This window comes from Oryx dammah, unplaced genomic scaffold (genome assembly GCF_014754425.2).
Source record: "Oryx dammah isolate SB20612 unplaced genomic scaffold, SCBI_Odam_1.1 HiC_scaffold_8, whole genome shotgun sequence".
Taxonomy (NCBI): Eukaryota; Metazoa; Chordata; class Mammalia; order Artiodactyla; family Bovidae; genus Oryx; species Oryx dammah.
Window position 1 is genome coordinate 177,858 of NW_024070192.1, and position 13,479 is coordinate 191,336.

The 13,479-nt window shown below is 39.1% G+C and overlaps 1 protein-coding gene across 3 annotated transcripts in view; it reads left to right on the forward strand.

Annotated features, from left to right (window-relative positions):
• Nucleotides 1–13,479, forward strand: part of HELZ (helicase with zinc finger) — a 149,428-nt gene that overhangs the window by 102,921 nt on the left and 33,028 nt on the right. For all 3 annotated transcript variants that reach the window (XM_040244371.1, XM_040244372.1, XM_040244373.1), the window contains 3 exons: nucleotides 3,680–3,731; nucleotides 4,673–4,863; nucleotides 6,549–6,756. In XM_040244371.1, the coding sequence (XP_040100305.1) occupies nucleotides 3,680–3,731; nucleotides 4,673–4,863; nucleotides 6,549–6,756 (451 nt within the window). The remainder of the gene's footprint in view (nucleotides 1–3,679; nucleotides 3,732–4,672; nucleotides 4,864–6,548; nucleotides 6,757–13,479) is intronic.

Below are 13,479 nucleotides of genomic sequence, written 5' to 3' on the forward strand. Positions count from 1 at the left end.
TTTTAGGAAATTTTCTTCATTGATCCAGTGGATATCATCTGTTATTTACTGTCACTAACACAGTGGTTCACTAAATTGTTTATATACCTGGCTATTTAAAGTTATTATTTGTTCATATGTAATAATAGTGACTTGAGATAACTAAGGTATAGTGAGTCAAAGGTTATTTTTGTCATCATATTTCCCTTCACTCCCCAGTACTTTATTTCTATTAAATTGTTTTGAAGATTGAATTTGTACTGGAATCTTTTTTTTTTTAATCTAGGTTTCTACTGTAGAAAATTTCAAATATATACATAAATAGAATAGTATAAGGAAGTCCGTATCATTTGGCTTCATTTAACTATCAATTTATCTTTAATTTTGTTTCACCTACAGCCCACTGCTCTCACTCTACCACCACCGCATATACACATTGGAAAATTTTGAAACAAATTTTGGATAATTTATTTCATATGCCAGAATCTTTTGATGAAGGGGAATTTACTTCACTGCAATAAAAATGCTATTTCTGAAAACATGACATTAGCCATGTCGTTCCCCTGCCCCAAGTTTCCTTAATGTTTGACCTTTAATACAGTTCTGTGTGTAAGAAATGTTAAAGCTTAGTGTTGTTAATGTTGGGCTAAGACTTAAAATCACAGCAAGATTTAATGTACATAAAGTCATCCAGGGCTGGGTGATGCTTGAACACGCTCTGGGACCTGCTTTCTCAGGACCATCTCTGGCAGGAAAGCATGCCCCCAGCTGTTTATCAATCAGGTAGCTTTTTTTCTCCTCGCTGAGACGTGGAATGTTTTGTGGAATGTTTAAGAGTTACTGAAATTCATTCATGGAATATTTTCATGGAGAAGGCAATGGCAGCCCACTCCAGTGCTCTTGCCTGGAGAATCCCAGGGACTGGGGAGCCTGGCGGGCTGCCGGCTATGGGGTCGCACAGAGTCGGACACGACTGAAGCGACTTAGCAGCAGCAGCAGCAGCCACGGTGGGCATGTCGTGGGCCCTCACAGACATTTGTTGAATGAATAAATGGAAAGTGATGAAAGAATGAGTGAATGAAAAATAATTAATTGACTGAATAAACGGTGGGGTTAAAAAAAAAAACAATCTTCAAAAAGTAGATGATATGAACTGCATTTACTTACGATCTTTCTACCAAAGGTATGCATACTTTCTGAGATTTATTCACAAAAGTTTGGAATTATCATCATGGAATGACTTTTACAGTTAGTCCCAGCTTACTGGTGCATTATTATTTTGTTCATATGCTACCAAACAGTGTGTATTTTACATAGACCACGCACGCTTACTGCCCTGCCGTTGCACACCAGGTCTGAACACACTGGACGAGTTTTCCTGCATTGAACCACAGGGAACCGGTGCTGGTTGCGCTTGAAGATAGTGTACTGTCTTTAATGTGAGAGTCCCCGAGTTGCTTTTTTCCCCCATTTATTCAACAATATTCATTGGGCCAGGAGATGTTGTAGGTTCAGGGAATCACTAAGGACGTAAACAGATAAAGTCCCAGAAATTCAGGTCCTTCAGCAGAGTCATCACAGCAGCCCTGAGATGTGGGTGTTATCTTTCCAAGTTTCTTTTCCACTCAGGTGATCAACGTAGCACCCACAGTGCTGATGTATATTGTCTGCTCTAGACTGTGATTACTCTCTGTGTTGGTTTCCTATTGCTGCTGTTAGAAGTTAGCACACACTGAGTGACTTGAAACAACACGCATTTACTATCTCACATTTCTTTGAGTCAGATGTCTAGGCTGTTTTGGTTGGTTTCTTGGCTGTGTGCCTCAGGAGGCCAGGATCAAGGTGTTGGTCAGCTGGGCCCTTACCTAAGGTCATGCAGGCTGTTGGCAGAATCCGGTCTTTGTGGCTGTAAGGACTGGGGTTCCTGTCTCTTTGCTGGCTGTCCCCTGGGAGCCATGTTTAGCCTCTGCTGACTTCTCTCCAGTTCCCCCTGTGGCCCTGCGTCTCAGAGCTGTCAGCAGGCAGCCTTCTGTCCCTTGGAATCTCTGACTCCCCTTCTGCCACACCCCTGACTGCCTTTTCCACCGCATCTCTGACTCCAGCTGGAGAGATTTCTCTGGGTTTAGGGCTCATGTGATTAGACTGGATCCACCCAGATAATCCAGGATAATCTTCCTGCATTGTCTTTAGTTGGATCTGCCGAGTCCCCTTTGCCCCAGAACATGGGGTCAGGGATTGAGGTGGGCGTGTCTCTGGGGGGCTGTTCTGCCTCCCACACTGACTACACCGCTGTGTTTTCTCCACCTGCTACACAGTTTCCCCTGGTTGGCAGGTTTACTGGCTAAGAAATGTGAACAGTTTGTTAACCTCTTGGACCGATCTCAGCTCTGTGCCACCGGCTCTCCTTTCTTCTGCCGAGCGTCTGCCTGTGGCTGCTCCTGTTCTCACTCCTAACTGCTTGTGCTGCCGTCCTTGCCGTGTACGCCTTCTCACTTTCTCTCCTTTCTTCTGCCTGCTTTTCTTTCCTCTTCTCTCTTCCTTAGAAGCTCGGTTTTGGTTTTGTTTTATAGCTAATGACAGTTACTGTGAACCTCCTCTGGTTAATGAACCAACTCTGATTCTTCTTGGACTGTTTTTGGGTTTTTTTAAAACTTTTTAAGAGTTAGAGCTTAGCTGCCCTTGCATACCCATCTCTAACCAGCTGGATGATCTGGGTATTTAGAGTGCTGACAGGGAGATAAATGAGACATCGCTGACCTTTGCTCTGGTCAAGAATGAACTTTTCTTCTTGCTGTAGCCATTACCCCTCCTTGAGTTTTCAGGTGTGATATACAAAATAAAACATTCATGTGGCTGAAGGGTGAGTTGTATGGTGTGCTTACTTGTGCTGTACAGTGACTTAGTGTGTTCAGTTCAGCCCATGAAAAGAGAAAAAAAATGTTTTAAAGTCTAGACACGCACAGCCATTGTTTCTTCAAGTGTTATTTCTGCCCCAGAGACGTCATTTTTAATGCCACTGTATGAATCTGCCATTGCTTATTTTAATAAACTTTCTCTCGATGGACATTTAGATTCCCACGAGTGCGATCACTGTGTTAAAATGTATGTACATCTCTGATGCTTTTGACAGGCACTGCCACATTCCACTCTAGAAAATTTGTACATTATCTTAAGCAGATTATGACACTATGTATTTTCCTGTTCACTCAGTAAATTTTACAGGGTAAGACCACCATGAATCATACTCAAAATATCGTACACCCAAAGCATGTTTACGTCCATGTCATTATTTTAAAGGTTCTTATCCTCAAGAGTTGAAGACTGATACGTTTCCCTCAAAAAGAGCTTTTACATCCTCATCTAATTCATAGAGAATTGATAGAGAAGCTGCAAAGGAACAGAATTTAGGTATCAGTCATATTGGTGCATATTTCTTTTAACATAAAAACTCATTTAAAAAGAAAAAAAAATTTTAAGTTCCCTTAATTTGAAGTTGAGGAAACTTGAGGCCTAGCACCATGACTTAGTGTTTAAAGCAGAAACTCAGCTCAGAGGCATCGAATGGTTATTAACTACAGACTCACAATCTTCAAATTCTAATTGTTGTTACAGATGTTTCTTTTGCATGGGACTAGGAAAATGGTTATTGTTCTTTCATATTAGGTATGTTTAAATTATACATTTGTGTTTTTCTGTAAAGGGGAAAAGCCTCCATCATACCCAGAATGATCATTTCCAGAATGATGGAATTGGTAAGTGGAAGAATTAGTCCTATGAAAGCTTGTTTTTGTGATGTAAGACATTTATCCCAAATTTCATGGGGAGAGGGACACACACACACACACAGACACTTTGGGACTCAGCCAACTTTTATTTAACACAACTGTTCTTATGAATGCTTTGATATCATATCTGTCAAGGGCACCAAGGTACATACTATAGAAGTTGTGAGGATGAACATTTAAGCCTCCTGTGCAGTATAAGGTTTGGATATAATATTGATATATCATTGATATCCTACAAATGTTTGTTTATACATTTTAAGATAAAGTTTATTTGATTCAAAATGTTGCAGAATTAGAAAAAGCACAAAAAATTTTAAAAATTTTCAGAATTATACTTTTAAAGCAATAATTGCTTAACCATTTTGCACATGACTGTGTAACAGTTGCAGGTCAGGAGTTGATGCTGAAGAATTGTGCATGTTTCCTACTCTTCGAAGAACGTTGACTGTACATGCATGCTTACGTGTTGTATGTACGGTTGTCTCTCTTGGAAGCCATGTCTCCAGCTCCTTGCAAGACATTTACAATTACGCTAGTTTATAAAAGGGCTTCCCAGATAGATCAGTTGGTAAAGAATCCACATGCAATGCAGAAGACCCCGGTTGGATTCCTGGGTCTGGAAGATCCGCTGGAGAAGGGATAGGCTATCCACTCCAGTATTCTTGGACTTCCCTTGTGGGGAAGTTTATAAAAGGAATACATTGTACCTCTCAAGTCAAGTACTTTCAGTGAATGTGGTAAAATGATTGCTTTTTTAATATGCTTTACTCTTCCACACTGATAACTCTTTGATTATGAGATACCTTATGGCAAACCGAGGAAATATATTTTGCCATGGGATGACTTTAATTATTTTTGTCTATGTCAGTATGCAGAGCTACTATGTCCTTTTTCTATTCGTTTTTCAGTTCAGCCCAATCCCTCTGTGCTTATTGGCAATCCTATCAGAGCATATACTCCTCCACCTCCTCTTGGACCTCACCCAAATTTGGGGAAATCTCCAAGCCCTGTTCAAAGAATCGATCCTCACACTGGGACGAGTATTCTTTATGTACCTGCTGTCTATGGAGGGAATGTCGTTATGTCCGTGCCTTTACCTGTAAGTAGCTGTTTAAGAGACTCTCTGTCGAATGAGATAAAATGGGCTTCACTAAATTACTACCCAATTAGTGTTCTACCAGTCTCTTTTTTCAGCTTTTCAATGCCTGTAAGCTTCTTTAAAAGCAGCTCTTACGACCCAAAAAATGTGAATTGTTGATTACGGTTTGTTACTGGATTGTCAGTGGCTGTGAAGAAATCTGTAGATAGGATGTCTTGATTGAGAAGCCTTTGTATTGTTTTAAATATTTTTACTGGGAAAAGTTGGGCTAAAAGTTAACAGAGCTAGTAAATTGGACTCTTGTTTTGTAAAGTGATGTTTTTATTTCATCTTTTGCTTTCTCATTCCTATATAATTCACTAACGCTTCCTAAGAAGGAGACAGAAAGGCATAGAGTAGTCTAGCTCCCTTGGATCTAAACATATCTGAGGAATTCCACACCTTCCTTGCGAAATCCTGCCTGTACTTAAAAACATTATTAAGTCATTTCTAAGACTGCCTAGATTTTTAGAGGGCTTCCATCTTATGGAAAGCTCATTTTTATTTTCTCTAAGGTTTTTGAATATTTTGGTAAGTGAAAAATTTACTGTTAAACAAATATTTCCAAATTCAGGAATTTTTAGCCTAGAAAATATTTCTTTCATTTAAGACAAGTACTGTACTTTCAGATAGAGGTGATCATTGTCAAGGATCTTGGACACCCCTGTCCACACGCCCAAAGTGGATAAATGCATAGCTGCTGACCTTTTCAGCCGTGTTGGTCATGGTAGTTCACAGTCACGGCGGCCAGTGAGGAAAACTGGCAGTAAGAAGTATCTCATTTATGTCGACTCCCCATAGACTTTCAATTTTAGCTGAGTTATTTCCTCCCAGACAGCCTGGCAACATTATACATCATCTCCTTTAAATAGTAAGTCGCTTAGGATCTAGATTTCATTTCACTAGGTCACAGAGGCTTTTATTATATAAGATTTCTAAGAGTCTGCATTTAACAGTTATATTAAAATAATAGAGATGGTAGCTCAGATGTCATTGTATTTATTCCTTTTATGTTAATATGCAGTAATTATATATTTAGACACACCTAAAGAAATTTTCTGTTTCTGTAGTTTAATTAATCAGAAGCATTGTTAAACTAGTGACCTGTTTGAATTTTGCTGACAGTAAATGAACCTTAAATGATTTGGTTATTCATATAAAAGAATAGTCATACATACTTTTTTGAGTTGAGACTCTTTAGACTGAATTCTTTCTTAAATTTTTTCCCTGTTCCTTTATTCAAGTTTATTAAACCATATATCTATACAGTTATGACTTTAAAAGGCAGTTTTCCCGGTAATCTGTTACGTATGTACATTCATATTGAAGGAAAATGATTCAAGTCTATAAAATGATTTGATGCCTCAAAAAATAATTGTTAATACCTATTTTTAAGTCCTTGATTTCTTCTAACCTAGTGTGTACAGGAAATGATCAACTTTCCCTTCCACACTAAAGATTCAAAGAGCCAGTTAAGATACAACCATCAGCCTACCAGTTGTTACTATCAACATTTGTTTTGTAATTATTCAGTTTGGTAGAATTAACATCTCTGTGTGTTTGCTCTTTCCTAATTAATAGCACTATAGCAGTTTGACTGCCAAAATGTCCTTAAAGCAATTATTTTATTTCTTGTAATAACCTAGGTGCCATGGACAGGATACCAGGGCAGGTTTGCAGTTGATCCTCGAATCATTACACACCAGGCAGCAATGGCCTACAACATGAACCTCTTACAGACACATGGACGTGGGTCTCCTATTCCTTACGGCCTTGGGCACCACCCACCTGCCAGCGTAGGGCCGCCACAGAATCAGCATCAGGAGAAGGATCCACATGAGCAAAGTCGAAACGGTGAGCGGCTCCATTGTTCTCATGCTCATAAGTTGATGACGTGCCCAGCAGTATCACCGTGTAAAGTTCCTCTAGCAGGACGATTGTTAGCTCGTTCGTCGAAGAGCTCTTTGAGGAGGAATCCGACGTGAAAGCCCCGGGTCCTCTCTCCAGAACGCACAGATACGTGCACAGATATGCATAATTGGCAAGCAGCCTGTCACTTACAATCGATATTGTCCATTTTCTGAAAAAAATGCTAGTATTTAGATTATTTTAAATGATAATCATTTAAAACTGAGATAGTAAGCTCTCTCCCCTTAAACATTTTTGTTGATGCAAAATATTTTTGTAGCATACTAAACATGAATGACTACTCTGGCAATAATTGGTTTAAAGTGGTTATTTCTTGTGCAAATCCTAGTCTCTTGTCTACTAGAATTTACAAATAAGGAAAAATTACCCTCTGTATATTTTAAAGTCTAGTTTATTGGGGTATAATTTATACATGGTAAAATTCAGCCTTTCAAAATGTAGTTTGATGTGTTTTGGCCCATATATAGAGGTGCTCACCACCACCAGTGTCGAGATTCCGAGTTTTCACGTTACCCTGGAGACACCCTCTTACTCCTGTGCGGTCTCCTCCTCCAGCCCCAGCCCTGGGCGACTGCTCCTCTGACTTATGTCCCTGTACTTTTGTCTTTCGTCTGTCATGTCAATTAAATCGTAGTGTCTGGGCTCATTCGCTTAATTTAAACTTTTGAGATTAATTTGTGTTGTCTGTATCAGTTGTTTGTTCCTTTCTGCTGTTGACTAGTAGTCCCTTGTATGGATGAACTATACTGTCTTTATCTGTCCACTGATTGTTTTTATCTGTCCTTAGTTATTTCTGATTTTTGGCTGTCATGAGTAAAGCTGCTATGAACATGTGTCGAACATATTTTCATTTCTCTTGGGTGAATACCCAGGATCAATCTGTTGTGTTGGCACTTTTGTTAACTTTGTAAGAAACTGCCAAACTGTTTTCCAAAGTGACCAAAACCATTTTTAATTTCTACCGTGTGTGAGATTTCTAGTTGCTCCTCAGTGCTCTTTAGTTCTTAGCGCCATCAGCTTTTTAAATTTTACCCTTGCTCATGGATATCTGATAGCATCCAATTACTGTGTCGTTCTGCATGGTCCTGGTGGCAAGTGAGGTTGAGTGTCTTTTCGTTGGGTTTACTTGTTATGTATACGTCTTTGATGCGGTGTCTATTCATATCTTTTGTCTACTTTTTTACTGGCTTGTCTCACTAAGTTATAAGAGTTCCTTATACATTCTGGATAAAAATCTTAAATTAGATGTGCATTTTGAAAATATTTTCTTCTAGGTTGTCTCTTGCCTTTTAATCTTCTTAACAGTATCTTGCAAAGAATCGAAGTTTCCATTTTGATGAAGTCCAGTTTATTCATTTTGTTTTTCTTCTATGTGCCATATTTTTGGCATTATGTCTGAAACTTTTTTGCCTTCTGTGTTTTTTTCTAGAAGTTTAATAGTTTCAGCTGTTATATTAGGGTCTACTTTGAGTTAATTTTTATATACGGTACGAGGTAAGAATTGAAAATTTTCTTTATGATCATTTTATTTTGCATATATGTATGCTCAGTTGTTCCAACACCATTTTTTTAATTTATTTTTTACAAAAATAATTTATTTTAATTGGAGGCTAATTACTTTACATTATTGTAGTGGTTTTTGCCATACATTAACATGAGTCAGCCATGGGTGTACATGTGTTCCCCATCCTGAACCCCCCTCCCACCTCCCTCCCCATCCCTCAGGGTCATCCCAGCACACCAGCCCTGAGCGCCTGTCTCATGCATTGAACCTGGACTGGCGATCTGTTTCACATATGGTAATATCCATGTTTCAGTGCTATTTCTCTCAGATCATCCCACCCTCGCCTTCTCCCTCAGAGTCCAACAGCCTGTTCTTTACATCTGCATCTCTTTTGCTGTCTTGTATATAGGGTCATTGTTACCATCTTTCTAAATGCCATATAGAAACCTTAATATACTGTATTGGTGTTTTTCTTTCTGGCTTACTTCACTCTGTATAATAGGCTCCAGTTTCATCCTCCTCATTAGAACTGATTCAAATGCACTCTTTTTAATAACTGAGTAATACTCCATTGTGTATGTGCACCACAGCTTTCTTATCCATTCGTCTGCTGATGGACATCTGGGTTGCTTCCATGTCCTGGCTGTTGTAAACAGCCAACACCATTTTTCCTCCGTTAAAATCACCTGGTGCCTTTGTTAAAATCAGTTTCCCACAGGTGTGAAGGCTGCTGTCTTCTGCTGGTGCACGTGCTTATTTTTGCCAAATGTGCTCCTCTTGAGTGCTATAGCTTTATGAAAGTCTTGATATCAGGTAGTATGAGTCCTCCAACTTTATTCTTCTTTTTCAGAAGAATCTATTCCAGGTCCTTTGCATTTTCACCTACATTTTAGAATGAGCTTGTCAGTTTCTACTAAAAAGCCTGCTGGGATTTTGATTAGAATTGGTTGAATCTGTGGGTCAGTTTTGGGGGAGAACTGACATCTTCATGTTTAATTTTCTGATATATGAACAGAGTGTCTCTCTCTTCTTTAAAGTCTTTACTTTCTGCCTTAAAAAAAATTTTTTTTTCAAACTACAAATCTTGCATGTATTTTGTTAAGGTTAGGGCCTAGATTGGTATAGTGTCTCCCCAGTGGTGCATCCTACAGAATCCCACTGTTATATCCTTATTTCATTCAGTCCAGGACACTTTCTGATTTCTCTTAAAATTAGATGCATAGATTATTTACAAAGGTGAATTTAGGTGAATTCTTAGAGATTTTCTTAAGTATTTTTCTCTTACTGCTTTCTAGTTTTAATTCAGTTGTGATAAGGGAACCCACTTTGCATGACTTGAACCCTTTTGAACTTACTGAGATTTGTTTTGCAGCTCAGGATGTGGTCTTTCTAATGCTCCATGCACATTGGATGAGAGTGGAGCACTCCAGTGCTGCAGGTCAGGTTGCTTGATAGGACTGTTCAAGGCTGCTTTGTCTTTGCTGATTTTCTGTCTACCTGTTAAAAAATGGATATTGAGAGAGGAATACTGAATTCTCCAAATATCATTGGTGTTTATTTTTCCTTTGACTTTTGCTTGATGATTTTTGAAGTTTCTGATGTTAGGTACATAAACATTTAGGATTCTATGCTCTTGGACATGAGTTTGAGCAAACTCGGGGAGTTAGTGAAGGACAGGAAAGCCTTGCACACCACAGTTCATGGGGTCACAAAGAGTCAGACGCAACTGAGCGACTGAACAGCAGCAACTCTGGATTAATTAACGCATTTTTCATTCTGGAATGGACTTCTTTATCTCTGATAATATTCTTTGCTCTGTGCTCTACTTTGCTGAACATCAGTGCAGACACTTCAGCTTTCTTTTGGCAAGTGATAGCACAGTATTTGTTTTAACTTCTATTTTTAATTTGTTTGTATCTTTATACTTAAAGTGCATTTCTTTTAGTTTACAAAAAATCTAATGTGACAATCTCTGCCGTTTAGTTTGGAGATCTAGAACATTTATACTTGATGTGATTATTGATAGAGTTATTTTATCATCTTCCTATCTGTTTTAAATTTGTCCAATCTGGTTTTGTTCCCTTTTTCCTTTGATTCTGCCTTCTTTTGAATTAGTTGCATGTTTTTTATTTCCATTTTATCTCCTTTGTTGGATTATTAGCTGTAGCTCTTTTTATCAGTTTAGTATCTGCTTTAAGGCTGATAGCTTTCATCTCTAATTTACCACAGCTCACTTTCCCTTCTATGTCTCATCACTTAAGGTTAGCAGGAGAACATTCCAGTCTTCCAGTTTTTCCTCTTCTGGCCTTCAAGTATGGTTTTCATGCATTTTACTTTTATGTATGTTATAAGCCCCAAACATTGTTATTATTTTCATTGAAATAACCATATATCTTTTTACAGTGTTTTAAATAATAAGAGAAATAATCTTTTGTATCTCCATGTAGTTAGTATTTCTGATAATCTTGATATTCATGTTTTGATTTGAATAAGTTTTCTTCTGCCTGAGGGACTTCTTTTACACTCCTTGTACTTCAAGCCTGTTGGTGATGAATTCTTTCAGCATTTATATGTCTGAAAGTGTTTTTCTTTCACTATCATTTTTTAAAGGTTTTTCCAGGGTAGAGAATCTTGGTTGATAGTTTTTATCTTTTCGTTTTCTTGCTTACATTGTTTCCAGTGAGAAATGTGACATCATCTTCATCTTTGTTTTTCTGTATATAACGTGTCTTTTTTTCTCCAACTACTTCTAACTACTCTGAAGAGTTTCTTTTTAGACTAGTTTTAGTAGTTTGATCATGATAATATCCCTGGAGTAGTTTTAGTCATGCTTCTTGGCTTTGGGGTTTGTTGAGCTTCTTAGATATGTGGGTTTACAGTTTTCATCAAATTTGGAAAGCTTTGACTTCTATTACATTAGAATTTGTTTCTATCTCACCTCTTTTTCTCTTCTGGAATTTCAGCTACCCATTTATTCAGTTCAATTCAGTTCAGTCAATCAGTCGTGTCTGACTCTTTGAGACCCCGTACACTGCAGCACGCCAGGCCTCCCTGTCCATCACCACCTCCCAGAGTTCACTCAGACACACGTCCATGGAGTCGGTGATGCCATCCGACCATCTCGTCCTCGGTCATCTCCTTCTCCTCCCTCCTTCAGTCAGTCCCAGCATCAGGGTCTTTCCAATGAGTCCGCTCTTGGCATCAGGTGGCCAAAGTATTGGAGTTTCAGCCTCAGCATCAGTCCCTCCAATGAACACCCAGGACTGATCTCCTTTAAGATGGACTGGTTGGAGCTCCTTGCAGTCCAGGGGGCTCTCAAGAGTCTTCTCCAACACCACAGTTCCAAAGCATCAATTCTTTGGTGCTCAGCTTTCTTTATAGTCCAACTCTCACATCCATACATGACTATGAGAAAAACCATAACTTTGACTAGACAGACCTTTGTTGGCAAATAATGTCTCTGCTTTTTATTGTGCTGTCTAGATTGGTCATAACTTTTCTTCCAAGGAGCAAGCATCTTTTAATTTCGTGGCTGCAATCACCATCTGCACTGATTTTGGAGCCTCCCCCCAAAAATAAAGTCTGTCACTGTTTCCATTGTTTGCCCATCTATTTGCAATGAAGTGATGGGACCAGATGCCATCTTAGTTTTCTGAATGTTGACTTTTAAGCCAACTTTTTGACTCTCCTCTTTCACTTTCATCAAGAGGCTAAGTTCTTCTTTGCCTTCTGCCATAAGGGTGGTGTCATCTGCATATCTGAGGTTATTGATATTTCTCTTGACAATCTTGATTCCTGCTTGTGCTTCATCCAGTCCAGCATTTCTCATGATGTATTCTGCATATAAGGTAAATAAGCAAGGTGACAATATACAACCTTGACATACTCCTTTCCTGATTCGGAAGCAGTCCGTTGTTTCATGCCCAGTTCTGTTGCTTCTTGACCTACATACACACTTCAAAGGAGGCAAGTCAGGTGGTCTGCTAATCACATCTCTTAAAGACTTCCACAGTTTGTTGTGATCCACACAGGTAAAGGCTTTGGCATAGTCAGTAAAGCAGAAGTCGGTGTTTTTCCGGAATCTCTTGCCTGTTCCGTGATCCAGCAGGTGTTGGCAGTTTGATCTCTGGTTGTTCTGTCTTTTCTAAATCCAGCTTGAACACCTGGAAGTTCATGGTTCATGTACTGTTGAAGCCTGGCTGGGAGAATTTTGAACATTAGTTTGCTAGTGTGTGAGATGAGTGCAATTGTGAGGTAGTTTGAGCATTCTTTGACAGTTCTTTTCTTTGGGATTGGAATGAAAACTGACCTTTTCCTGTCCTGTGGCCACTGCTGAGTTTTCCAAATCTGCTGGCATATTGAGTGCAGCACTTTCACAGCATCATCTTTCAGGATTTGAAATAGCTCAACTGGAATTCCATCACCTCCACTAGCTTTGTTCGTAGTGATGCTTCCTAAGGCCCACTTGACTTTGCATTCCAGGGTATCTGGCTCTAGGTGAGTGATCACACCATCGTGATTATCTGGGTTTTTTGTATAGCTCTTCTGTGTATTCTTGCCACCTCGTCTTAGTATCTTCTGCTTCTGTTAGGTCCGTACCATTTTTGTCCTTTATTGAGCCCATCTTTGCATGAAATGTTCCTGTGGTGTCCCTGATTTTCTTGAAGAGATCTCTAGTCTTTCTCATTCTGTTGTTTTCCTCTATTTCTTTTCATTGATCACTGAGGAAGGCTTTCTTATCTCTCCTTGCTAATCTTTGGAACTCTGCATTCAGATGGGTATATCTTTCCTTTTCTCCTTTGCCTTCCACTTCTCTTCCTTTCACAGCTCTTTGTAAGGCCTCCCCAGACAGCCATCTTGCCTCTCTGCATTTCTTTCTCTTGGGGATGGTCTTGATCCCTGCTCCCTGTACAATGTCATGAACCTCCATCCATCGTTCTTCAAGCACTCTGTCAGAGCTAATCCCTTGAATCTGTTTGTCACTTCCACTGTATAATCATAAGGGATTTGATTTGGAATTGTCTAGTGGTTTTCCCTACTTTCTTCAATTTAAGCCTGAATTGGGCAATAAGGAGTTCATGATCTGAGCCACAGTCAGCTCCCGGTCTTGCTTTTGCTAACTGTATAGAGTTTCTCCATCTTTG